Below are 27,660 nucleotides of genomic sequence, written 5' to 3'. Positions count from 1 at the left end.
TGATATCGATGGGTCAACTGTTGATGATCCTGCTCAGGTAGCTAACAAACTAAATGAGTATTTTGCATCTACATTCACACATGAGGAATTATTCAGGGAGGGGAATGCCAGAGTTGAACTAAACTCTGGGAGTGACCTAGATGATTTTGTAATAACTGAGAGGAAAGTGGAGGAGAAATTGTTGAAGATAAACATAAAAAAGGCACCCTGGGTGGATGGGATCTATCCAGATATATTAAAGGAGGCAGCAAAGGAAGTAAGCAAACCCTTAGCAATAATTATGAGATCTTCTTTGGACTCAGGGTAGGTTCCCATGGACTGGAGATGTGCAAATGTGACCCCAATTCACAAAGGAGGATCAAAGGCTGACACAAGTAATTATAGACCTGTGAGTTTAACTTCTATTCCAGGAAAATTAATGGAGGCACTGGTTAAAGAAGCACTGCAGGATCATTTAGACAAGAATTCAGTTATAGCTCGGACACAGCATGGTTTTGTTAAGGGGAAGTCTTGCCTGACCAATTTGATTGGATACTATGATGCAGTCACAAAAGAACTGGATGCAGGGAATAACTTTGATATTATATACTTGGATCTTAGAAAGGCTTTTGATACTGTTGCACATGGACGACTGCTGCACAAATTGGAGCAGTGTGGCATTGGAGGCAAATTGCTGCTATTGGTAAAGGGGTGGTTGAGGGGGAGAAGACAGAGAGTGGTAATCAATGGACGCTGCTCGTTGTGGACTAATATTATTAGTGGAGTCCCTCAGGGTTCACTGTTGGGTCCATTATTGTTTTCTGTATTTATAAATAATATTGATGATTGTATATCAAGCTTAATGTCCAAGTTTGCAGACGATACAAAGGTTGGCAGGGTTGTTAAGGACACTACTGACGCTATGCTGCTGCAACAGGATCTGGAAAGGTTGAGCAGATGGGCTGAGAGGTGGCAAATGAAGTTTAATATTGAGAAATGTAAAGTACTACATATGGGAAACAGCAACCCCAGAGAAACGTATCAACTCTGTGGTACTACACTGACAGTGGTAGAGAATGAAAAGGACCTGGGGGTAATTGTGCAGGCAGATATGAAGTTCTCTGAGCAGTGCAGACGGGCTGCAAGAGTAGCTCATGGTGTCTTATCAATGATATACAGGAATTTTTCTAGCAGGGATAAGGAGGTGATTATTCCCTTGTATAAGGCAATTGTCAGGCCACACCTTGAGTACTGTATACAGGTCTGGAGGCCTCATTTCAAGAAGGATGTAGAGCTGCTGGAATGAGCACAGAGAAGGGTAACAAGATTAGTGAATGGAACAAAGAGTTGTTCTTACGAAGAAAGGCTTAAGTTTTGCAAATTACAGTGTCTGGAGACTAGGCACCAGCGAGGTGATCTGATAGAGGTGTATAAAGCCTTGAATGGTTTGAGCATGCTCACTGCTGATGGGATTCTTCCTCTTGCTCAGAATAATCACCTGGGAGGTCATAAATTCAAATTGAGGAAAGACAGATGTAGGATAGATGTGCGGAAATTTGCCTGCGGGTAGTTGGTTGGTGGAAAAGACTTCCATCCCTTGTTGTGGAGGTTGGTAGCCTAAAGAAATTTAAGGCTCAGCTGGACAGGTATTTCAAACGAACGGAGGGGTGAAGTGGAAGTTTTTTTTTTTTTTTTGGCTGATGCTGCATAAGCTTGCTTTCTTGCATCATATGCCTCTACTAATGCTAATCTCCTATTGTGAAAGTTGATAACTTAAATAAATTCAAGGAAGAACTTGACAAACTATTGGAGGTTTTTTTTTTTTTTTTGGCTGATGCTGTATCAGCTTGCTTTCTTGAATCATTTGCCACTGCTAATGCTAAAATATGGATGATTAATTAAAGTTTGTTGTGAAAAAAATACTTATGATCATTCTTTATTGAACAGCCCTCGTATAATATAATTTTGGAATTAAGAATATATTTTTAAAGTTTCTCATTCAAACTATTTCCCTTCTTATTCTCAAAAAATTGATTTGTGAAATCAAGAAAATTTTTTTGTGTGCTGCTAGATGGGTAAAATAGTGCAATACAAAAGGGACTCACCTTAGCATGAGGTAAATAAAATTGTGGTGCTATAAGCATTAGCAGCTATTTTATAAATTTTTCATATTTAATAATATTCCATTATTGTGATATCAAATTTAAATTCTTTATTTTCATAATGAGTCACTGCATTTAGCAAATAGAGCATTGTCAATAAAATAATTATTAATAACCATACCCAAGTTTTCATTACCATTGACAGTTAGAGTTACTGGAGTTTATATATCATTATTTATTTTCTTGTATTTCATATTTAGGCAAATTTTGTCATCTTTCTGATTACGTTGAAGTCAGCATCTGCAGCAAAGATAAAGAAAGAACAGAGGCTGAGTGACAAAACCCGGTATGTTGCATTATCACAAAAAGGGTTAAAAAAAATTCAGATGAAAGGGTTTGCACCTCTTTCAACTAAAGGTGAACCTTTCATTATTGTTTGTTATTTGGTTTTTAGGAGCTTTAGCAACTAAGGCCATATTGCTCCGGGAATATGCGGTGGTCATTCCCTTGACCTTTCCGCATCCTCCATATTTGGTGGTGACGGGCTCGAACCCCGGTCTAATCAAGAAGCGTGTGCTACGCACTGCTGCTCCTTCCCACCTGGCTACGGAGGCACCCAGAACCTTTCAAAGAGACTATTTGTACACAATGATTAGCTCTGACTTAGAATATAGTGCAGGAAACAAGATATGTATACTTCATTTTTCCATACAGGAGTAATAGATCTTAAACTACAACTGCATGTGGCGCCTCAATAGCCAGGTGGGCAGGAGCAGCAGTGCGTTGCACACGCTTTTTGATTAGACCGGGGTTCGAGCCCGTGACCACCAAATACGGAGGTCGCGGAAAGGTCAGGGAATGACCACTGCATATCCCTGGAGCAACATGGCCTTAGTTGCTAATGCTCCTAAAAAAAACCAAATAACAAATAACAACTGCATGTAACAAACATAAGCCAAATATAGAATGAGGTAGTTACTAAATATATAGAATGAGGCTATGCACTACATGTACAATGGAACATATCAATAAATACAGTGCATGCTACTTATTGTGATCTTTATATGTTATCATTCATATAATGTTATCACTTTTATGAAGTCCTGATCAGATGTATAGTAATGCATAGAAAAAAATATTATTGTGGATTATTGTGTAACACAGAGCAAAATGGAAGGCAGAATAAATAATGACAAGTTTAATGCTAATTGTAAAATACACATATATTAAATACATACAAAAGCTTTTGGTTATTATGGTAACCTTCATCAGTCAAACTGACAGTTAAGAGTGTGGAACATGAGGGCATGTACTGGCAGCCATGTATATGAAACTGCATGATGCAATATTTAATTGTTTGATGTTGAAGCCTGTGCCTGTGAAGTATGTGAACATTGCCAATGTTTGTCATTCATCAAAATGGTTGCTTCAATAATAGGGTGGACATGACATCCGCTGCTTCTGTTGACAGAGGTATCTGAGCATGTAATATTCAACGAATCCAACCAGGCACGTCGCCAGTTGTGGCAGAACCTATTGACAATCACGATGTCGCGGTGCAAGTCAATGTTATGGCGGGTTGACCAGAAGTGTTCGGCAATGGCTGAGTGTTCTGTGTCCGCTAAGCAGTAAGCAGATGGCTCTTTCATGTTTTGAAAGACGTTTGCTGAGCCGTCTCCCAGTTTCCCCAATGTAACAGCTAGTGCAGTCACGGTAAGAGATGCGGTAGACTAGACCACTTTGTAGTAAGGTGGGAACCAGTGTTTTCACTCTAGAGATGAGGGATCGCAACTTTCTGGCTGGGAGCTGTATGCACTTTATCCCGTGTGATTTTAGGACCCTAGAAACCTGCTGTGATAGGTTTGGGTAGTATGGGATAGAGGCGCTCGTGGTTGAGTCATTATCTTGGATGTTCCTGTTGATTGCTACATGGTCATGTGTCTGTAGGTCACACCTGTCAAGGGTACTGGTGGGATAGCCACACCTTGCAAGATCCGCCTTGACTTTGGCAATGTCGGTGCACCTCTCATCTACAGAAGCAGTAGATGTCTTGTCCATCCTATTATTGAAGCAACCATTTTGATGAATGAGAAACGTTGGTAACGTTTACATACGTCACAGCTATAGGCTTCAACATCAAACAATTAACTATTGCAACATGCAGTTTCATATACATGACTGGCAGTACACACCCTCATATTCCATAGTCTTAACTGTCAGTTAGACTGATGAAGGTTACCATAATAACCGACAACTTTTATATGTATTTAATATTTAATATATGTGTGTTTTACAATTAGTATTAAATTTTTCATTATTTATTGTCTTCTGTTTCGCTCTGTGTCACACAATAATCCACAATAATAATGAATCCAGAGTGCACAGGCCTCTTTAATCATAGAAAAAAGATGTTTATTGTAATCAGAACTTTGGTTTATGTTATCGCTTCACAGAGGCAAAGTCAGAGGCAATCTCCAAGGCAGGATGCGCTAACCCACAGGAACTAGTTATTGTTGGTGACTCTATCATCAGGGAGATGGGGAATTTACTATGCAAGAAGGATAGGTAGAACAAGACCAGGATATGTCTGCCCAGGTTAAAGTTGATGACGTGCAGATATCATCTTTTAAGGGCACAAAAGATGATATTGTTGTACACATTGGAACTAATGACATCAAGAGCAAGAGATCTGCAGATTTACTCACCAAGTACAGGTCAATGTTGAAAAAAAGTCGCAAGTTAGGGTTGAATGTGAAAGTGTCTGCAATTCTGCCCAGACACGATAGGAGGGAGTATATGATGAGATCCTTGTCAATCAGTTCTGCCCTGGAGAGATTGTGCAAGGCTCAAGGGGTAGAATTTTTCTCAGCGTGGTCTGTGCTTGTTAACAGGAGATACTGCTTCTACAGGGATAGGGTACACTTAAATAGAAATGGTGCAAGAATATTTGCTGATGCTATCGAGGCAGTGTTAGGTGGGTCAGAAAACTGCTAGCTTGGGGGATACACAGACTAAAAGATTAACAGTGGCCGTAGGCAGAGGTAAAAGTGATTCTTCTATTAGAATGAGCATAGTGGAACAAGTAAATACATGGGCTGTGTTAGGGTGACTAAGAGTAGAAACAGGTGCATGTATACTTACATGTACACTAATGCTAGGAGTATAGTTAATAAATTTGATGAGTTTGAAGTGCAGGTCAAGACATCCAAGGAGGATATTGTTGGGATATCAGAGATGTGGTATCGCACATTTATAAGCAGTGCAAAATTGGAATTTGGGAACTACAAGCAGTGCAGAATTGGAATTTGGGAACTACAAGCAGTGCAGAATTGAAATTTCGGGAGTACTTGTACAGAAAGGATAGACGTGACAGGAAGGGAGGAGGGGTTATGCTGTTAGTTAAAAAACACATAAAATCTAAGAAAGTGCATCCAATTGACATCGGTGGAAAATACAATATTGAGTTAGTTTGGTGTGACATAAGCACTGGGAAAGGGAAAATGAGAGTAGGTGTGTGTTATAGGCCTAATAAATCTGATGAGTATAATGAGCAGTTGTGCAGAGAAATAGTGGGCCAATAAATCAGAATGCCTTGTAATGGGGGATTTTAACTTTCCAGATATTGACTGGAACTTGTGGGTTGGTCACTTGCACACTAGCAAGACTTTTGTGGATCTATTGGATGACTGTTTACCACAGACAGCAACATGTTCGAAAGGCAACCGGAGGGAGTAATACTCTTGATCTGATAATCAGCAGTGATTATTCATGCATTAAAAATTTGCAGATAAAGGAACCACTGGGTGACAGTGATCACAATGTACTGATGTGGGATTTATTTAAAGGTGTAACTACCATCAAGGGTAAAGGGAAGGGCTTTTGCTTTCGTAAAGGTGACTACAGGGTTCTCAGACCGTTTTTAAATTCTATACAGTGGGATCAACTGATGATGTTACCAACATTGAATTCTAAATGGGAAGCCTTCAGGGTCTTAATCTTGGAGGCTACTAGGCTTTTCATACCAACTAAGAAATACTGTTCAAGTTTTAGGCCTAAATTAATGTGAGATGAATCGATGAGGCTCGGGGCAGAGAAGAAAAATGTATGGGATGCATATAAATTATCAAGCGACACAGAAGCCTATGGCACATATAAAATAGTCTGTAATCAAGTCACAAAGGAGGTTAGGCAGGCGAAGGCAGACTATGAGAAATCTTATGCAAAGGAAAACAGCAAAGAGTTCTTTACTTAAGTGAACTCTAGAAGGAAAGGGATGAATCAGATTGGACCACTTAACGTAGATGAGTTGACTATTGATGATCATGCTCAGATTACTGATAAACTGAATGAGTATTTTGCATCTACATTCACAAATGAGGAAGTCTGTAAGGAAGAGAATGACAGAAGTTTATCAAACTCTAATAGGGAGCCAAGTGATTTTGTAATAATTGAGAGCAAAGTGAAGGAGAAATTGTTGAAGTTAAACATAAGGAAGGCACCTGGGGTGGACGGGATCTATCCAGTTATATTAAAGGAGGCAGCAAAGGAAGTAAACAAACCCTTATCCATAATTATGAGAGTTTCCTTGCACTGAGGAGAGATCCACCATTGGACTGGAGGTGTGAAAATGTATCACCAGTTCACAAAGGGGGTTCAAAAAAGCAACACAAGTAACTATAGACCTGTTAGTTTAACTTCTGTTCTGGGGAAAATAATGGAGTCACTAGTTAAAGAAGTGATACAGGATCACCAAGACAAGACTGCAGTAATAGTTCAGACACAGCATGGGTTTGTTTAAGGGAGGTCTTGTCTGACCAATTTGATTGAATACTGTGATGTGGTCACAAAGGAACTGGGTGCAAAAAATAATTTTGATGTAATATACTTGGATTTCAGGAAAGGTTTTGATACTGTTGCACATGGAAGACTGCTGTACAAATTGGAGCAGTATGGTATTAAGTGTAAGTTGCTACAATGGATAAAGGGTTGGTTGAGTGGGAGACGACAGAGAGTGGTAATAAATAGACACGGACTAATGTTATTTGTGGAGTCCCCTAGGGTTCGGTGCTGGCTCCATTGTTGTTTTCTTTATTTATCAATGACGGTAAGGTATATTATGCTTAATGTCCATGTTTTCAGATGATGCAAAGGTTGGCAGGATTGTTAATGACAATAAAGACAGTATGCTACTCCAACTGGATTTATATAAGTTGGGACATGGGCGGAGAAGTGGAAACTGAAGTTTAACATTGACAAATACAAAGTACCGCATATGGGTAGCAATAAACGAAGAGAAACGTACCAACTGTGTGGTACTACACTCAGGGAAGTGGAAAGTGAAAAAGACCTGGGGATAATTGTGCAGTCAAATATGAAGTTTGCTGAGCAGTGCAGAGGGACTGCCAGGGCAGGTCATGGAGCCTTATCAATGATATATTGGAATTTTTCTAGCAGGGACAGGGAGGTTATTATCCTGTTATACAAGGCAATGGTCAGGCCAAAACTTGAGTACTGTGTACAGGTCTGGAGGCCTCATTATAGGAAGGATGTAACTAGAACAAGTACAAAGAAGGGCAACAAGATTGGTGAGGTGGAACAGGTGTTCTCTTACCAAGAAAGGCTTAAGTTCTGCAAATTGCAGCGCTTGAAGAGTAGGCACCCGCGATTTGATCTGATTGAGGTGTACAAGACCTTGAATGGCTTAAGCAAACTCAATGATGGGATTCTTCTTCTTACTCAGATTTTGAACCTTAGGGGACATTAATTCAAATTGAGGAAAGACAGTTGTAGAATAGATGTGCAGAAATTTGCTTTTAGCCAGTGGGTAGTTGATTGGTGGAACAGACTTCCATCATCTCTTGTTGTGGAAATTGATAGCTGGAATGAATGGAGGGGTAAAATGGGAGGTTTTTTTTTTTTTTTTTGGCTGATGCTGCATAAGCTTGCTTTCTTGCATCATATGTCTCTACTAATGCTTTTTTTTTTGCCTTATTGTAGTGTATTCCAACTTGTCCTTGAACTCTGACCTGTTATAAAGCTAGTTACTTCTGTTGCTTCTTACAAGTCATATGGTTGTCAGTGTCATTACTGTATCTGGACTCTTGCCCATCTGACTGTTTTACAGTCAGACATTAATCCTTTTCTAAATCTTGATTTTAATGGTTTCTTTGGATTTCCAGGCAACATTTTGACAGTTTCATTTTTATTGATGCCTTTATCAAAGAAATTCTGGACAATCAAATTTAAAGTATTTTATGCTGCTTGATTTTAATGTTTTCTTTCTGTCCATTTCTAGCTTATGTACACATTTCCACTCTGTATCAATAAACAGCACTGAACAGCTGCATCCTTGTTTCATTGGTTATTATCAGTTTAGCTGAGTCCGGAAGTGATCACAATAAGTGGCATTTACTGTACTTTAATTTTTTGTTAATTGCATAAAGGCTAAGACATCATGTATTAATAGCAATCTGCAAATAGCATAAATAAATATGCTAATACATTTTTTCTTTTTTTTTTTTTATGTTTTTTAAAGATAACCCTTTCCTTTTTAATAACATTATGTAATCAAAAATATTTGTGGGTAACTGTTCTTTATATGTATTTTGTCTTTTGAATCCAACAGTATTGTTGGTTTTTCTCTCCTCTCAATATTTTGATGGCATTTAAGTGTTTGTCTTTGCACATTTATATCTATTACTTAAGTGCATGCCAATACTGTGATGTGTAAGAGCCTGCAGTCTTTGTACAATATATGTATATATATTTTATTTTATTTATTTATTTTATTTATGTATATATATATATATATATATATATATACAGTAGAGTGTCAAAAATCCGGAAATTAATAATTCGAAATATCAATAATCCAAACGAGCCAGCATTTACTCTTTTTTTTTTATGCTGTGCCATAAAATAATTTCAATAAGTGCTGGTTATTGTGATCAATAAGCGAAAATCGGAGGCTATAAAAATGTGCATATATAAAGCACAAATTTACACCTTTTTTCCCTTCAGTTGAACAAAATTAAATGATACATGAAAATCGGAAGAATATTATCCATGGGTTAACAAAATAAAAATAAATTTACGCTTACATACATAGTTTAATTAATATACATACAGGACTAACAAAACATAACACACATTTTTTTTGCAGTGTTAAATCTAAAACAGTAAAAAGAAAGATAAGCATCAATCAATAACTAAGAACATGGCACAGAGAAATTGCAACTAACATGATACATGCAAGTGAGATATGGATTAAAAATATTCTGAACAGGGTTTTTACAGTTTTATTTTACCATACTTTAATTTTATTCATCTTTTAAAAGGAAGCTGAAATTTTTAACAATTGAATCGAATATTGAGATTTTAAACAGACTTTCAAAGGGAGAAAGTGGGTCTTTGTTAGCAAAATTTTGCGAGGTTGGAAAGTCAACCAAAACACACATTAAAAACAACAAGGAAAAAATTTTAAAGTTCTCATTGAAACTTGATTCAGATGATGCAAAAAAAGAAAAGAAAAACTTCTTTTATTTTTTGGAGAAAAACTCCATTTTTCCAATATGACCTTTAATATTGTACTCTTTCAACACTGAGACACTCTCCCGGCAGATGAGACAAATAGTCTTGTTATTTATGTTAGCAAAAAAATATTTTGTGTTCCACTCTTCATTGAAGACACGATGCTCTTGTTGAATTTTTTGTTTTTTATTCATTTTTAAAAGGGCGTAAATATTATTTTTATCGCTACTGGCACCAAGATGATAACCAAAGATAACGCAAAAAAACTAACTGCAGGATGACCGTCAGAGAAAACAGATTGGAACTGCAGCCAGTCAGCGGTCCTATCCTATTACTCCGACACCGCAGCAAAGTCGTTGTCGTCATCACCAGTTGTCTGTTACCGTAGTTTCACGCGGTTAGTTTATAATCGCAAATTATACCGTTATAAAAGCGCCCATTGGCTCGCTCTGGTTCGCGCACAATTTCAAATTCTATCTCAATTTGAACAATACAGAGATGATAAAACAATTTACAATTCGACAAATTCTATAATGTATTACATATACAGATTTATTTTTCAAAAAGGCGTCGCAAAAGGCATAAAATAAGTAAACTTTTTTCGAAAATACAATTAAAGCTCGTGGGCCGCACAAAAATTTGCGGCAGGCCGCATGCGGCCCACAGGCCATAGTTTGCCCGGGCCTGAGTTAAAGGAACCACTAGGTGGCAGTGATCACAGTGTACTGATGTGGGATTTACTCAAAGATATAACTACCATCACGGGTAAAGGGAAGGGTTTTTACTTTCATAAAGGTGACTACAGTGGTCTCAGATTTTTTAAATTCTATACAGTGGGCCCAACTGATGATGTTTCCAGCAGCAAATTCTAAATGGAAGCATTTAAGGAATTAATCTTGGAAGTTACTAGGCTTTTCAATTAGGCCTAAACCTTGAACAGAAATACTGTTCAAGGTTAACAAGTATTATGTAAAAATGTGTTAAAAGTTGAACATGTCACATCTTGTATTATTAAACTACCAAATTTAATACGATCGAGGGGTCTGAAACACAGACAGTTTGTTAATTTTCTTCAAGATATTAAATCCGAATACACAGATGTTCCTTGTCATAGCCAAATTCGAAAGTTGTTCGGCGAGTATGGGATCTTAAAGATGACATTATTCTATTTTTAAAACTGAAAAATATTATGGACTTTCCCGAATTAACTGATAATAACTGGATTTGTGATTTTGCGTTTACCCTGGACATCGTACACACTTAAATACTTTCAATACCGTGTTACAAGGGAAAAATTTATACGCCCATGATATGATAAAAAGTTTGAATGGATTTCAATTATAACTTGAAGTTGCTGAAGATTCCAGAAAATAAATTTGAAAAATATTGTGAAATTATCAACGCTTTGAATGACGACTTTTCACGAAGATTTGGCGACTTCTGAAAAATCGAGACAGGTTTGGGAATAGTGTGCGACCCATTTTCAATAGAAATTAATAGTGCACCGAGTGAACTACAACTTCAGATTACAGATCTGCAGTGTGATACCAATTTAAGAGAATTGCACTGTCATGAGGAAATCTGTAAATTTTACAATACTCTTAATTCGGACAAATTCGACGAACTTAAAAAGATTTTGCCTGAAAAATGTTGGTCATTTTTGGACCAACCTACATATGTGAACAAATGATTTCCATCATGAATCTAAATAAAAATTCTTTACAATCAAGCATCATCAATGAACATTTACAAGCAGTTTTAAGAATCTCAACTACAAAATTAACACCCGAAATTAAAAAAAATGTTAAAAGATGTAAAACAGTTCCATTCATCTCATTAAATTCTTGGTTGTTAGAGAATAATTTTTTTTTTATGTTATATTTCTTCTTCATGATAACAAATAATATATATCTAAAAATAGTATTTTATGTGCGGCTCCCTTGAATTCCTGATGTGGCCCTTCAGCCAAAACGTTTGCCCAGGCCTGCTTTAACTCAGTGGTTTTCAACTGGGGTGCCGCCGCAACAACATTCCAGGGGTACCACATAATTTGGGTTTAAATTACTTAAACTTATTATTATTTTTTAATTTATATGTTTTATTTCATTATAAAAAGGTGTAAATTTTTTTTAATTTTGTGGTGATCTATAATTGATGTTTACTTAGTACCTCTATATCAAGAATAAAATTATATACTGTATATATATAATTTGTATTGTGAAGTGTAATTTTTATAATTATATTATTGTAATAAATATCATATAATTGTAATAAATATCATATCATATTTTTTTTAATATTATATATATATACGGATATACAGAGAGAGAGGATCAGATCTAACAGGCAAAATATTGAGTAGGGGTGTCGCAAAATAAAATAAATTACTTAGGGGTGCCATTATTAAAAAAAATTTGAAAACCACTGCTTTAACTGCAGATTCTTAATGCATGAAGAATCACTGCTGATAATCAGACCAAGAATATTATCCCCTCTAGTTGCCTCTCGAACATGCTGTAGAAAACAGTCATCCAATAAATCCACAAAAGTCTTGTCCACAATCCACCAATCCACAATTTCCAGTCTATATCTGGGAAGTTAAAATCCACCATTATAAGACTTTCTGATGTACTGGCCCACTCTATTTCCCTGTGCAGTTCATTGTACTCATCAGAGCCATTAGGCCTATAACACACTCCTATTCTCAAATTTGCTTTCCCAGTACTTATGTCACACCAGACTAACTCAACATTGCACTGTCCATCTATCAACTGGATGCACTTCCTTAGATTTTGTTTCTTAGCTATCAGCATAACCCCTCCTCCCTTCCTATCCTGTCTATTCTTTCTTTACATATTGTACTACCTAAATTCCAATTCTGCATTCCTTATATCTGTGTGACACCACATCTCTGATATCCCAACTTATTCTTAGTTACCCTAACACAGTCCATGTATTTATTTGTTTCATGATAACTCCCACCAGTCTCTAAACCCCCAGCACCCTGCTCTCCAGATCACTGCTCATTCTAATAGAAGCAGTGCATGAATCACTTTCACCTCTGCCTGTGGCTACTGTTATATTAGTCCATGTATTCACCCAATCTAGCAGTTTTCCGACCCACCTAACACTGCCTCGATAGCATCATCAAAGGTCAAGAATATTAGCATCAGAAAATATTCTCGACTTCTCTATTTAAGTGTATCCCATCCCTGTAGAAACAATCTCTCCTGCTAACAGCACAGACCATGCTGAGAATTATTCTACTCCTTGAGCCTTGCACAATCTCTCCAGGGGCGAATCGATTGACAAGACTCTCATCATATACTACCTCCTCCCTGGTTCTATTCCACCTATCATTTTTGCTCAGTATATTTCCCGTCTCTCTGATAATAGAGTCACCAACAATAACTATTTCCTGTTGGACCAGCACATTCTACCATGAAGGTTCTGCTCTGTTGCCTGATTCACAAGAGTGAGCTCTGGCATTGAGCTAGGCAGCTGAGAGTTTGATGGGCACCCCATTTCAATTCCTTCTGTACCTAGCACACACACAAAGACATCCTCCTTGGCTAGATCATGTCCTGTTCCAGAAAGTCCGCCAAACGTTTCGCAAGTTGCACGTTTTTTAGGATGTGATGCGTTGGAGAATTGCACCCTTCGGTTCTCGTCCGAGCCACAGCACTCCCACTAATTTGTGCACGTTGCGCTGCTGCTCTAGTCTGGAGCGTAAGTCCATTTAAATACGATGTAATTAATTAACAGTGAAAATTAATAAGGTTAATAAATTTAATTGATTAACCCCTTCCCGGAACATTTTTTTTTATTTTACAGATTAAAAGTATGCATCATGCGAATACTCATTGTATAGTTTTTTGTGTCATTTATTAATTTTTTCGTAGAAAATACATGGGAGAGTAATTAACCCATTTGGGCTATCCCGAGTTATCTCGGGTATGCCAAAAAGTGTGCAAATTATACAGATTTTTTTAATAAATTAGCACTTGAGCTAAAAGAAAGGCACAGAAAAGTCTTCATTACTCATTATAGAAATAAATTTAAAAAATCAAGTGGAATGCAAAGCAGTAACCTTCCGCCACAAGCAGTAATCGCAAACTAACTACATTCTGACACACGGCCACCACAAGTGGACAGGCAAGGTAAGCGTTGCTTGCGGGCGGAAGTTCAAGAGGGTGCCGAAATATTTTTCTATATTGTTTTTGTGAATTATTTTCGTGGGTTCAGTATTCTGCATTTAGGATGGCAAATTATATTTTGCTTACTGGCGGCACAGGAATGCGTGATACTGTTCTGACATTGCTATACAATATAAATAAAACAAAAACCAGTCATTTGCTGCCAGGCGTAAGAAAATCCTGAGAAAACTTGGGATTTACCTGCCTAATGCAAAATTAGCCAGATAAATACCAGAAAAAATACGTTTCAGTCCAAAATTTGGAGGTATTATTGTTTGCTTCAGGGGTTTTATTGTATCCTGAGATATTTCGTGTATGTTCCAAATAACTTTTAAACCTAAAAACGAGATATCTCGGGATAATCCTTGAAGGCGTTAATTCAGCGGTTCTCAAACTGTGTTGCAATGCCCTAGGGAGGCACGATATTTTTGATAAATTAAATTCACTTAATTTATCTCTTCAAGGAAATGACACCAATATTCACAACTGTCAGGCAAAATTTTCCACTTTGAAAGGAAACTAGAACTTTGGAAGAAAAAAATAAAAGAAGGTAAAAATGATTGTTTCCCACTTTTACATCAATTTTCAATTTTTACAACAAAATGAAGTTTATTTTAAGAAGAATTAAAATGAGTAATTGTTGAGCATTTATCACAACTCCATGCACACTTTGAGAAATATTTTATACAAAATTTTGAAGAGTACATATCAGTACAAAGTTTCCATCAAATTTATCTACTGTCGAAGAAGAACAATTTATTGACCTCACATCAGACCTCACTCTGAAAGCAAAGTTTTTGTTGTTATCTTAATATGATTTTTGTTGTTTAGCAAAACACGAATACCCAGAAAGTTGCAAGTCCTTATCTTGTGAAGTTGGGATGTAGAGCCGTTGGAACAAGTACAGAGAAGGGCAACAAGATTAGTGAATGGAACAAAGGGTTGCTCTTATGAAGAAAGGCTTAAGTTTTGCAAATTACAGTGTCTGGAGACTAGGCACCTGCGAGGTGATCTGATTGAAGTGTATAAAGCCTTGAATGGTTCGAGCATGCTCAATGCTGATGGGATTCTTCCTCTTGCTCAGAATAATCACCTGAGAGGGCATAAATTCAAATTGAGGAAAGACAGATGTAGGATAGATGTGCAGAAGTTTGCCTTTAGCCAGCGGATAGTTTGTTGGTGGAACAGACTTCCATCCTTTGTTGTGGAAGTTGATAGCCTAAATAAATTTAAGGCTGGGCTAGACAGGTATTTGGAAAGAACAGAGGGGTGAAATGGGAGAGGGTTTTTTTTTTTTTTTTTTTTGGCTGATGCTGCATAAGCTTGCTTTCTTTCATCATGTACCTCTACTGATGCTAATGCTAAGTTGGATTTTTGGCATTGGCAATAATTAAATGAAAGTACAGATCAAAAGTAAATGTTGAAAAAGAAATGTGTCGCCATTTTGAAAATGATGCCTAGGTTTAATCAGTTATGCAATAAAAAGCAAGCACAAACTTCACATTAATGTTTTTTAAAAATAAAATAATATCCTGATTATTATTTCATGTATTAATAATTATTGTATTAACATTTTTAAAAATAAGAAATTGCACAATTATAGATGTTTTTCTTCAAGGGAGTTGCGGGAAAATTTTACAGGTCAAGGGATTTATGTGCTCAAAAGGTTTGAGAACTGCTAGATTAATACAGTACTATACAAAGGTAATGCAGTGATATGCATTCCACTATATAGTTTTACATTATACCTTAGCTATCAAGTTCAAGGTATACGCTATCAAGTTATGCTATACCATAATGATCACAATGTTAAATTACTTATATCCTTAAATTAGCTAAATGCAAAATGTATATGCCCAAAAAGTGATTAAAATCTTCAAAATACTTATTTAACATTAGCATTAGTAGAGGCATATAATGCAAGAAAGCAAGCTTATGCAGCATCAGCCAAAAAAAAAAAACAGCTCCCATTTCACCCCTCCGTTCGTTCCAAATACCTGTCCAGCTCAGCCTTAAATTTATTTAGGTTATCAACTTCCACAACAAAGGATGGAAGTCTGTTCCACCAACCAACTACCCGTTAGCCAAAGGCAAACTTCCACACATCTATCCTACATCTGTCTTTCCTCAATTTGAATTTATGCCCTCTCAGGTGATTATTCTGAGCAAGAGGTAGAATCCCATCAGCATTGAGCATGCTCGAACCATTCAAGGCTTTATACACCTCAATCAAATCACCTCACAGGTGCCTAATCTCCAGACACTGTAATTTGCAAAACTTAAAGCCTTTCTTTGTAAGAGCAGGCCTTTGTTCCATTCACTAATCTTGTTGCTCTTCTCTGTACTTGTTCCAACAGCTCTACATCCTTCTTGAAATGAGGCCTCCAGACCTGTATACAATATTCAAGGTGTGGCCTGACCATTGCCTTATACAAGGGGTATAAGGCAGGGATAAGGAGGTGATAATTACTTCCTTATCCCTGCTAGAAAAATTCCTGTATATCATTGACAAGACACTATGAGCTACTCTTGCAGACTGTCTGCACTGCTCAGAAAACTTCATATCTGCCTGCACAATCACCCCGGGTCCTTTTCATTCTCTACCACTGTCAGCGTAGTACCACAGAGTTGATACATCACTCTGGAGTTACTGCTTCCCATATGTAGTACTTTACATTTGTCAATGTTAAACTTCATTTGCCACCTCTCAGCCCATCTCTACTTTTCTAGATCCTTTTGCAGCAGCAGCAGCAGCATTCTGTCGTTAGTGTCCTTAACAACCCTGCCAACCTTCATATCGTCTGAAAACTTGGACATTAAGCTTAATATACCATAATCAATATCATTTATAAATACAGAAAACAACAATGGACCCAACACTGAACCCTGAAGGACTCCACTAATAACATTAGTCCATGATGAGCAGTATCCATTGATTACCACTCTCTGTCTTCTCCCACTCAACCATCCCTTTATCCATAGCAGCAATTTGCCTCCAATGCCACACTGCTCCAATTTGTGCAGCAGTCTTCCATGTGCAACAGTATCAAAAGCCTTTCTAAGATCCTTTTATTATAATTAAAACCCTAGTATTCTTCTGCTCAACTGGTTATTCCCACCAAAACACTCTCATAGTATCGGTGTTTTGGTGGGAATAACCACCAAAACATTTGAGTAGTAAGTTGTAACTTACAAAATCACTAACTAAATTTAAAACATAAGCTAACAAACAGTGCTAAGCTTATTTAATCTGTTTTACCAATAGATTAAATAAGCTTATCACTGTTTACCGCACAGAAATTAATATGTTAACTAAGGAAAATACGATAATTTCTAACAAAACTTATGCATTTGAAGCACCTCCAGAAGTCTACGTCTTCACACCTATAGTCTCATTCCCAGACTCCAAATTTGTTAATGGGCTCTTTTATCTAATCAATCTGATAGGATAATATGATGCAGTGACCAAGGAATTGTATGCAAAAAATATTTTGATATCATATATTTAAATTTCAGGAAGGCTTTTGACACTGTTACATATAAGATTGTTGTATCAACTGGAGCAATGTGGCATTAAGGTTAATTTACTGCTATGGATAGAGGTATGGTTAACTGGAAGAAGGCAGATAGTGGTTATCATTGGGCACTGCTCTTCATGGACTAATATTTTCAGTGGAGTCCCCCCTCAGGGTTCAGTGCTGGGTCCATTGTATTTTCAATATTAATGATACTGATGAAGGTATATCAGGCTCAATGTCAAAGTTTTCAGATGATACTACAAAGATTGGCAGGGTGGTTAACCACAGTAATCAGGGTGAACTGCTGCAACAAGATCTAAGAAAATTTGGTCAAAGGGCTTAGAAATAGCAGCCGAAGTCGAACATTGACAGATGCAAAGTACTGCATATGGTTTGCAGTAATCCCAGAGTTCCAAGTGATTAGTCGCGTTGGTAGAACGGTAGACCACAACAGATGAATTTGACAGAATGAGATAGAGAGATTTTAAGCCAGGGTAGATCGAAAAGAGGAGATTCCAAATTACCAAGTCTCTGACAATGAATATCAGAATAGACACGTGGACAAGTACCACCTTTGAGGTGAAAGGAATCATACAGCGAATAATTTGGGCAACTGAGATGAGCAGTAGTTGAATTAACCGATAACTGAAATTCTGTCAGAAAAAATACATGGGGTTTGGCAGATTGTAAGTGGAAATGGACATCTTTGAGATTAGAACTGAGACCACGTATATTTGTGAAATGAACTAGGAATCGTATGCAAATGTTTGTAAGGTTTAGATCGTTGTTAATTGTTTGTAAGGTTTAGATCTTTTTGCAGATAAGGTTGCTCTATTAGTTTGACAATTCATGATGTATTCAATAATAAGAAAAAGTGGGGGAGCAGAACATGGTGTATGAAGTAATGAAATTTTTGGATATGGTGTACACGTGGTAAGAATATACCCAGATCCTTGACACAACGTGGCCTCGACAATGCTCCCTGCATACATACCACTTGGACTCCCTCCAGTCACTATCTGACAGAGTAGAGGTAGCAGAATTATACACTAGCTGATCTGGAAGCCTCCTAGAGAGTTACCAATAGGTTCAGTCCAGTGTACTAACATAATTGGTTATATCAAATATTGGCGCCTCCGTAGCCAGGTGGGAAGGAGCAGCAGTGCGTAGCACACGCTTCTTGATTAGACCGGGGTTCGAGCCCGTCACCACCAAATACGGAGGATGTGGAAAGGTCAGGGAATGACCACCGCATATTCCCGGAGCAATATGGCCTTAGTTGCTAATGCTCCTAAAAACCAAAACAACAACAACAACAATATCAAATATTGTCTTTTCTTCACTAATCTTAATACACTTACTCTAATGTATTATACTATATATATACACACACACACACATTGTAACAGTAATAATATAGTACATATGCATTCTTGTAAAAGAATTGATCTGTATTTATATTTATGCTGGTACTTGCATTATGAAACAAGCTGAAAAAGTTCCACATTTGCAGCTTGTTTCGTAATGCAAGAGAAGGACAACAGATTCTGAAAGACTACTAAAAAATAAAGATTTTATTCTTAAAAAAATTTTATTTATCTGTATATGTTATTTATCTTAATTTTAATATATATATTTTTTAAGAGTAGTTAGTTTTTAAGGCATAGTTGTGTTCCTTGAATAGCAGATCATATTTTTCTGTTATTTTTACAGTGGCTGGGTGAAAGGCTCATTTTCTATTTTGTGCCTACTTGGAATAACATGGTTCTTTGGATTTTTCTCTGCATCAGAGAAATTAATGGTTATGACTTATATATTTACCATACTCAATGGATTACAAGTAAGTTATATTTAAAGAAAGCTAGTAAAAACATGTTGCCTACTCAGTTTTGTTTACATGCCCCAAATTTTCATTATTGGATATATGATCCTGTGAGACTTGGATGTCTTAATTAAACATCAACTTCATTTTAGTCATATTAAATGGTAAATTTTTATCAGCCATCTAATATGCTTATAATAAATAGTTAAAACTCACAGAAGTAAAGTAGTAGTGAGAAAATTTTAGTATTTCTTTGTGCTAACATTGCAGGTTATATTCAACAGTAGTGGTATTCTTTGTCTAACACACCCCTCAGCAAAATATCTACTGCATGTTAATTGCCAGTTCAAGATTATTGGCTGTTACTTTGTCTACAATTCTAATCATGCATACAGACTTGAGTAATTTTGGAAGTTTTATATGTTCTGCTAATTTTATTTTAGCTTTGTGTAAACAAGCCGTTCTTGTTCAGACAGTTGATACTCTTACTACAAAAAAGTTACATGCTGTTAATTTGATGTTTCATTTATTATATAAAATAGCTTCTTGTCTCTGTATTTTTATTTATTTTACAAAAAATGCATTATGGTATTACATGTGACACCTGCATTCATCTAAGGAATAATAAAGTAAATACAGTAATGCAAGAAGTTGTTTAAAATATAGGTAACATTAAATATATATTTATAAAAAAAGTGTAGGTGTGTTATATTCTTTGTCAGAGATGTCTGGTAGGAGCATTCCCAGGCTCCTATAGTAACACATGCCATTAGCTGTGATCTTGCTGATGTTATTTAAGGATGTGCTGTGACAGTTAAGTTTCACTGTTAATAAAGAAGGCAGCCACCTTTGAAAGCTACAGTGTTCTTTTATTGATTTTATCGCTTTTAATTTGCAATATTTTCTGTGTATTTTTATTTTTATCTATATTTTTATCACTTTTAACTCTACAGTTGCAGTGTATTTTTATTTTTACATCAAAATTTTATCCTATTTTATTTTATTTTATCTTAATAACATTTTGAACATATACAGTTGGTGTATTCAATTGAAATTATTATGGTTCGTAACTCTCCCAACCTCCAAGGCCTATTTCAAGAAATCTTTAGCTCATCCCATATGGACAGCAAGGTATTAGTGCTTCCCCAGTGAAAGGCAGATCTTAGAATTTAATGATATAGTTCTAGTCCCCACCTGCCTGCTTAAATTTTTTTTATTTTTTTTTATTTTTTATGAAAATCCCAAACACGAAAGGTATCAAAACCTATAGTACTTAGTACCGTGCATGGGAAGGAGAAGTATGGGGGAGGGGGATGCCGGAAACTTTGCTCTAGAGACTAAACATGGGTTTCACCACTTCAAGCCTCCAATAAGCAAAGTGGTGGTATTTCACCGGTTGATGGAAGTCATCTACCACCTTACAATGAAACTCCCACCTTTTCCCTTAACCTTTCATGAATGAATTTGCCACACAATGTGATCCCCCAGACAGAATTTTCAGTAGTTGAGTTTATTCATGAATTGAAGTTATGTAAAAATTAAAACTTTGTAGCTAATGGATTTTAACCATTTTTTTATTATTTTTACAAGATTACCCAACATTAGAGTGAAATTACTGTCAAAGATTCAGTTTCAATATTCAGAATGAAGAAATCAGAAATTTATAAATACATTTGGAAAATATATATATGAAAAAATTGTAAAAAAAGAAAAAAACATGTGGTTATATTAATGCTATATATAGTTATCATTTAATTCAGTTTTGTCAGTTTCTAATTCTAAATTCCTGGTAATTTTGACTTATTTTATACCTTAATCAAACAACAGTGGCCAACTACTTACAATGGTGACAAAGAGTCACTGCTGTAAGGACTGTACCGATCTTTAGTTAAAATTTGGTGCATTGCTTGAACAATTTGATTCACAGAAAAAAAACGGGTGCTTGCCCTCAAGAATAACGTAATTGGGAGATCGTCAGGGACTCAAGACTCTAGTAATGATGCACTCCCAATTCAGGCCTCAGAACAGAATAACCAAGTGCAAACTACACTAGTTCAAAAGGACTTATTTCTATTAGGAGACTCTATTGTCAGGGAAACAGGAAATATTTTTTGTAATATGGATAGATGGACTAGAACCAGAGTATGTCTGCTGGGAGCAACTATTAATGATGTCACCAACAGACTGTTAAATTTTTAGGGGGATAAAGAAAATATTATTATTCATGTGGTTCACGTGGGGGACTAATGATATTAAGCATACACGATCTGACGATTTGTTAGACAAATATAGGACCATGCTGAAGAAATGCCACAAATTAGGTCACAATGTCCATGTATCTGCAGTTCTGCCCAGACACAATAGGGGGGATTAAGCCTTGTGGATTAACTCAAGACTTGAAGGATTTTGCAAGGCTCTTGGGGGGGAAATTTATATCAGCTTGGCCCACACTTGTAGGTAGAGATGGAATACATTTAAACAAAGGTGGTGCAAGAGTTTTTGCCAGCATTATTGAGGACACCTTAAAAGATTCAGGGAAAGTGCTAGTTTGGGGGGGGAGGACATGTATCTATATTTGGTAATATAGATACGTTTATCTGATAATATTGGTGAAAGTAACATTAACAAACAAGAGTTCTTGTTTAGTGACAAATGGGCCTGGAGTACTGGGGTCCATAGTTTAACAAATAGATATTTATTTACAGTATACCCAGTATAAAATGAAATATAAGTACAATTTCAGTAGCTTTCGGAACTCGTGTCCCTTCATCAACTGACAAATTTGAATACATTACAAGCAAAGTGTGGCACGTTACTCATTCGTCATTGTTGTAGCACGGACGTGTGCTGCCTTGCGCCAGTGATCATCCATCAATAAAACGGTTGTCTCCAGGATTGGATGTATACGCATGCCTTTCTGGCGATTTAATGCCTTAGGGTTGTTCATTATGTTTAGTGATTCTAGCCATAGGCGGTGGCGAAAGTGTCGCGCGTGGTCCACTATCTCAAAGTCGCGCTTGGGGTCAAGATCGTGGTTGGTAGCCCAAAAATGTTCTGCAAGCGCGGACTGGTCAGTTTCGGCAAGCCGGATTGCTCTGTCGTGTTCCGTGAGGCGGTAATCCGGCTTGTCGAAACTGACCAGTCCGCGCTTGCAGAACATTTTTGGGCTACCAACCACGATCTTGACCCCAAGCGCGACTTTGAGATAGTGGACCACGCGCGACACTTTCGCCACCGCCTATGGCTAGAATCACTAAACATAATGAACAACCCTAAGGCATTAAATCGCCAGAAAGGCATGCGTATACATCCAATCCTGGAGACAACCGTTTTATTGATGGATGATCACTGGCGCAAGGCAGCACACATCCGTGCTACAACAATGACGAATGAGTAACGTGCCACACTTTGCTTGTAATGTATTCAAATTTGTCAGTTGATGAAGGGACACGAGTTCCGAAAGCTACTGAAATTGTACTTATATTTCGTTTTATACTGGGTATACTGTAAATAAATATCTATTTGTTAAACTATGGACCCCAGTACTCCAGGCCCATTTGTCACTATTCGATCACTTTATGGCCATAATACCTACAACGATTGTGCACAGTTGCAAAAGTGCTTCCTCTCAATAGCTCGCTACAGGCAACATTTACGCTTCGCACACAGATGCAAAAGCAATCGAATTATACCTAAAGGGTTCCGATACAAAGCCCCGTTCCACAACTCTCATATGGATCGTGCCTGCTTTAACTTCAGCCTACGCACATTAAATTTATGGATATCCCATCTCCACCGTGAAATCAGGAACGCTGACTACAACAAGTCCAGACAGTTACAACATCTACAAGGTAAGGTCTCGCCTATTGTATTTACAAACCTTATACATACCATCTGCCATCGGGCTAGTCAGACCTCGGATACCTACCGTTTACGCCAACAGCGCAAGTTCATAAACTTGAGCATAGAAACTAACTCCTTAAAGACGAACACTCGTTCAGACGACACGACTTCTTTCGTCTTGAATCTAAGTAACAAACAACTGTCCAACGAGCAGCTGAGTGTTTTATCAAACGGTATGAAATTCGCCGTTATACCATCGAAACCTCCCATCACACAGCTCGCTATGGGTATAGAAGCCAGTATTACCAACCTTCCCGAAGATACTGCCAACGAGATCCGATTCAAGACTGCCGCAGTCCTCCGCAACACTCGAAAAACGTGCTCAAACCTCAACCACCGCCAACGTGCCGCCCTGTCATCTATAAGAAAAGACAACTCCATTGTTGTACTTCCTGCGGATAAAGGGCGCCGGACTGTTGTGCTGGACCGATCAGCCTACCGAGAGAAAGCCTTGGCCCTATTACTCGATCCTAACGTATATGAACCTCTACCTGATCCTCCCATTAAAGTCTTGAAACGTCTGGAAGCAAATGTTAATAAACTTGTCCACGCATGGCTTAAAGATAAGAAGATCCCGACCGCGACTCACCATCTTCTGCGTGCTACTGGCTGCCAACTACCGCAATTCTACGGATTACCAAAGATCCATAAACCGGGTATTCCTCTCAGACCTATAGTGTCTTGCTGCAGTGCCCCAACGTATGAACTGTCCAAACACATCGCGAGCCTCCTCTCGCCTCTTATAGGTAATACATCTCACACCGTTAAAAACAGCAGTGAATTCATTAACACCATTAAGGACATTTCAATCCCTGATAACTCTGTCATGGCATCATTTGACGTGGTTTCTTTATTCACCTCGATTCCCGTCCAACAGGCCGTGCACTGCGCCAGAAGGCTCCTTGAGAGCGACTTAAGCCTCCAATCCAGGACGTCACTATCCACTGATGACATCTGTACCGCCCTCAACCTATGCCTCTCTAGCAGCATGTTCACCTTTGAAGACTCACTCTACAAACAAGTACATGGCACTGCTATGGGTGCCCCTGTCAGTTCCGTAGTAGCTAACATCGCCATGGAAGATCTGGAGAAGCAGATACACCAGAACCCACCTACACCTATTACAACGTGGTGTAGATATGTCGACGATATTTTTACCATAATACCACGTGGTTCTGAAACGGTACTACTAGAATACCTCAACTCTCTATCCAATTTCATCAAGTTTACCGTAGAATCAGAGGTGGACGGTTCGCTCCCGTTTCTGGACGTGCTAGTGCATCGCGTAGGCCCACATCTAGAGACCTCAGTGTACCGCAAACCCATGTGGTGCGGTCAATTCACCAACTACGGGTCCGGCCACGCTCCAAGCCATCTCAATAGCACTGCCCGCACCCTGTTCTCCAGGGCCTGGAGCCATTCCAGCACCGACACAATTAGACGTAACGAGATCTCCCGTGTGAAGGCGGACCTAACCAGATGCGGTTATCCATCCCATGTACTAAACAGATGCTTGTTACAGGCACAAGAACTTACTTCCAACCCAAGACCTCCGAAGCAAGTCGGCATATCATCCGCCTACATTCCGTACTATCCAGGAGTGTCAGGACGTATCTCGAAGATCCTGAGAAGTTACAACATCAAATGTGTACAATTACCAGGTAGGAACCTACGTTCACTTGTCTCCAGTGTGAAGACCCCTGTCACACCTGTCTTACGCAGCAATGTAGTGTACCGTATCACCTGTAGGGCCTGTAACAGTTGCTACGTAGGTGAGACATCGAGACGTCTCCAGGATCGCCTCACGGAACACGACAGAGCAATCTGGCTTGCCGAAACTGACCAGTCCGCGCTTGCAGAACATTTTTGGGCTACCAACCACGATCTTGACCCCAAGCGCGACTTTGAGATAGTGGACCACGCGCGACACTTTCGCCACCGCCTATGGCTAGAATCACTAAACATAATGAACAACCCTAAGGCATTAAATCGCCAGAAAGGCATGCGTATACATCCAATCCTGGAGACAACCGTTTTATTGATGGATGATCACTGGCGTAAGGCAGCACACGTCCGTGCTACAACAATGACGAATGAGTAACGTGCCACACTTTGCTTGTAATGTATTCAAATTTGTCAGTTGATGAAGGGACACGAGTTCCGAAAGCTACTGAAATTGTACTTATATTTCATTTTATACTGGGTATACTGTAAATAAATATCTAGTTCTTGTTTGTTACAGCAACAGAACATATTAGCAAGATGTTCTGAGGGCAGAAACATTTCAAATGGCTCGGTAGCTAATGCCAGGGAAGTGAGCTTAAATAATATTAAGGGGTGTGTCAGGGTAGTACACAAGAATACTAAGTCTTATTGAAAAAAATGTTGAGCTTACAGGCCAGTAAGCTCCTGGGGTTGATGGCATATACGCTATAATCTTAAGGGAGTGGCAAGTGAGTGCATTAAACCCTTAAGGCTAATTATGAGAGAATCACTGAACTTGGGGAGTTATTCCATTGGATTGGAAAAGTGCCACTGTATCTCCAATACATAAATGCAGTTCTAAGAGTGGAGTGGGAAATTACCGACCAGTCAGTCTAACTTCAGTAGTAGAGAAAATCATGGAGGCAATGATCAATGGTGGAATTCAGGGTTATTTAGATAGAAATGGAATTCTGAAGGATACTCAGCACGGCTTTGTAAAGGGAAAATCATGTTTAACAAATCTGGTTAGCTATTCTGACAGGGTCATTCATGAGCTGAATTTAGGGAATAATTTCAACATTGTTTATTTGGATTTCAGCAAATATATTGACTCAGTCCCACATGAGCAGTTACTTTATAAGCTGGAACAGGTTGGAATCACAGGGAAAATCCTTATTTGGATAGCTGGATGGCTCCAGTGCAGGAGGCAGAGTGTTGTGATAAATGGTCATTCCTGAGATTGGGTTGATATAAGAAGTGGGGTTTCCCAAGGATCATTAATAGGACCACTGTTGTTTTTGATTTTCATAAATGATATCGATGAAGGGATAGAGGGCACGATGTCTAAATTTGCAGATGATGTAAAGATTGGTAGAATAGTTAATCATCACCGCCAAGCAGAGCTTCTTCAGAGTGACCTAGGCAGACGTCAGAGATAGTCAGAAAAATGGTAGCTATGCATGCCAGCTCTACCAATCTAGCAAAGCGTAAGGTATTACACTCGGAGAACTTTGTCTGACCATATGGTCAGACATGAAGTTCTCCGAGCAATTGTAGATAGGTTGCAAGGAAGGCCCATGGTGTCCTATCACTGGTTTATTGAACAATTACTAGAATTCGAAAAGGCTATTTTTAGACAACACTTGGAATACTGTGTTCAAGTGTGGAGACTGCACCTAAAGACATTGTGCTTTTTGAAAGCATCCAAAGATGAGTAACTCGCCTGGTGAGATTGGCAAAAGGGCATCCATATGAGGAAAGACTTCTAATATGTGGTTTGCAGAGACTAGGCACCTTAGAGGAGACTTGATTGAGGTGTTTGAGGCTCTGAGAGGCATAAGTAAAATGAGTTTCAGTTATAAATGATTCTAGAACTAGGAGCCATAATTTCAAATTACAACAGGAGATGTTTAGACCGGATTGCTGGAAGTTTTATTTTAGCCAGCGAGTTCTAAATTACTGGAATAAGTTACCTACATGGATGGTAGAGGCTGACAGTTTGGGGAAATTCAAATGTCAGCTGGATAATTATTAATAAATATTAATTATTTATTTTCTTTAAATTTTCTTCTTATTATTATTATTTTATTTTTATTATTATTTATTTATTTATTATTATTATTATTATTATTTTTTTTTTTTTTTTTTGTGGCTGGTGTAGTATAAGCCATAGGCTTCCTTGCACCATTTGGGCATTACTAATACGAATAGACATATCTTCCTTTCATTTCCAAAGCTAGTTGTACTACCCTTTATTAAAACTGTATCTAGTTGGAAACATAAATAGCAGATAATATCATATACTGGAATATTTTAAAACATTAATAGATGCATTATTTGAATCATATATGAGAATTGATTTTGGAAAACAAATTTATGTAAGTATTCCTGAAAGGGTTATCCAAAAAAATTTCTTTGGCTGCTATTATCTCTCTGATATTGTAGTACTACTAGGGATCCCAGTACTTGATCTCAGTACTTGCTTTTATGTTTTTATGGGTCTATTTGGGAGACACAGCCTCTATGAAGAAACAAACAATAATGGTCTTAGAGTAGCACAATTTGCTGCTGCCTACAACTTTAAGGTCATGAGTACCTGGTTTCCAAGAAGGAATGTTCATAAAAGTACATGGAAAATTGCTGGTACAAATCAGGCTGATCAGATTGATCATGTACTGTTCTATAAGAAGTGGGCTACTGCAATTGAAAATGTCCATTCTTTTCGGGGCACCAGCTCCCATTCTGATCATTTTCTAGTGTGAGCCAGACTGAAGTATAAAATAGCTCTAGTAGCAAGAGGAAAGGCCGAGAAAACTAAGCGGTGGAATGTAGAGAAACTGAAAGACAGACTTCTTGAAACGAAGTACCAGGCAGAGTTGGCCTGAAGACTGCAGGAACAGGAAAAC

The 27,660-nt window shown here is 37.8% G+C and overlaps 2 protein-coding genes across 2 annotated transcripts in view; both read left to right on the top strand.

Moving 5' to 3' along the window:
- LOC150074959 (adhesion G protein-coupled receptor L1-like) overlaps nucleotides 1-17,384 on the top strand; it is a 267,365-nt gene extending 249,981 nt beyond the window's left edge. Inside the window, exons 15-16 of the mRNA XM_090389003.1 lie at nucleotides 2,342-2,427; nucleotides 17,324-17,384. Coding sequence (XP_090245129.1) covers nucleotides 2,342-2,427; nucleotides 17,324-17,384 — 147 coding nt within the window. The remainder of the gene's footprint in view (nucleotides 1-2,341; nucleotides 2,428-17,323) is intronic.
- A 1,685-nt stretch (nucleotides 17,385-19,069) lies between these two features.
- The window catches only part of LOC150074958 (adhesion G protein-coupled receptor E5-like), a 33,603-nt gene continuing 25,012 nt past the window's right edge, over nucleotides 19,070-27,660 (top strand). The window contains exon 1 of the mRNA XM_090388258.1: nucleotides 19,070-19,165. Coding sequence (XP_090244384.1) covers nucleotides 19,124-19,165 — 42 coding nt within the window. The 5' untranslated portion in view covers nucleotides 19,070-19,123. The remainder of the gene's footprint in view (nucleotides 19,166-27,660) is intronic.

Source organism: Mastigoproctus giganteus, chromosome 14 (genome assembly GCF_048544385.1).
Source record: "Mastigoproctus giganteus isolate SK-2022 chromosome 14, ASM4854438v1, whole genome shotgun sequence".
In the NCBI taxonomy this organism is placed as follows: domain Eukaryota; kingdom Metazoa; phylum Arthropoda; class Arachnida; order Uropygi; family Thelyphonidae; genus Mastigoproctus; species Mastigoproctus giganteus.
This window is presented reverse-complemented; position numbering and strand designations above follow the sequence as displayed.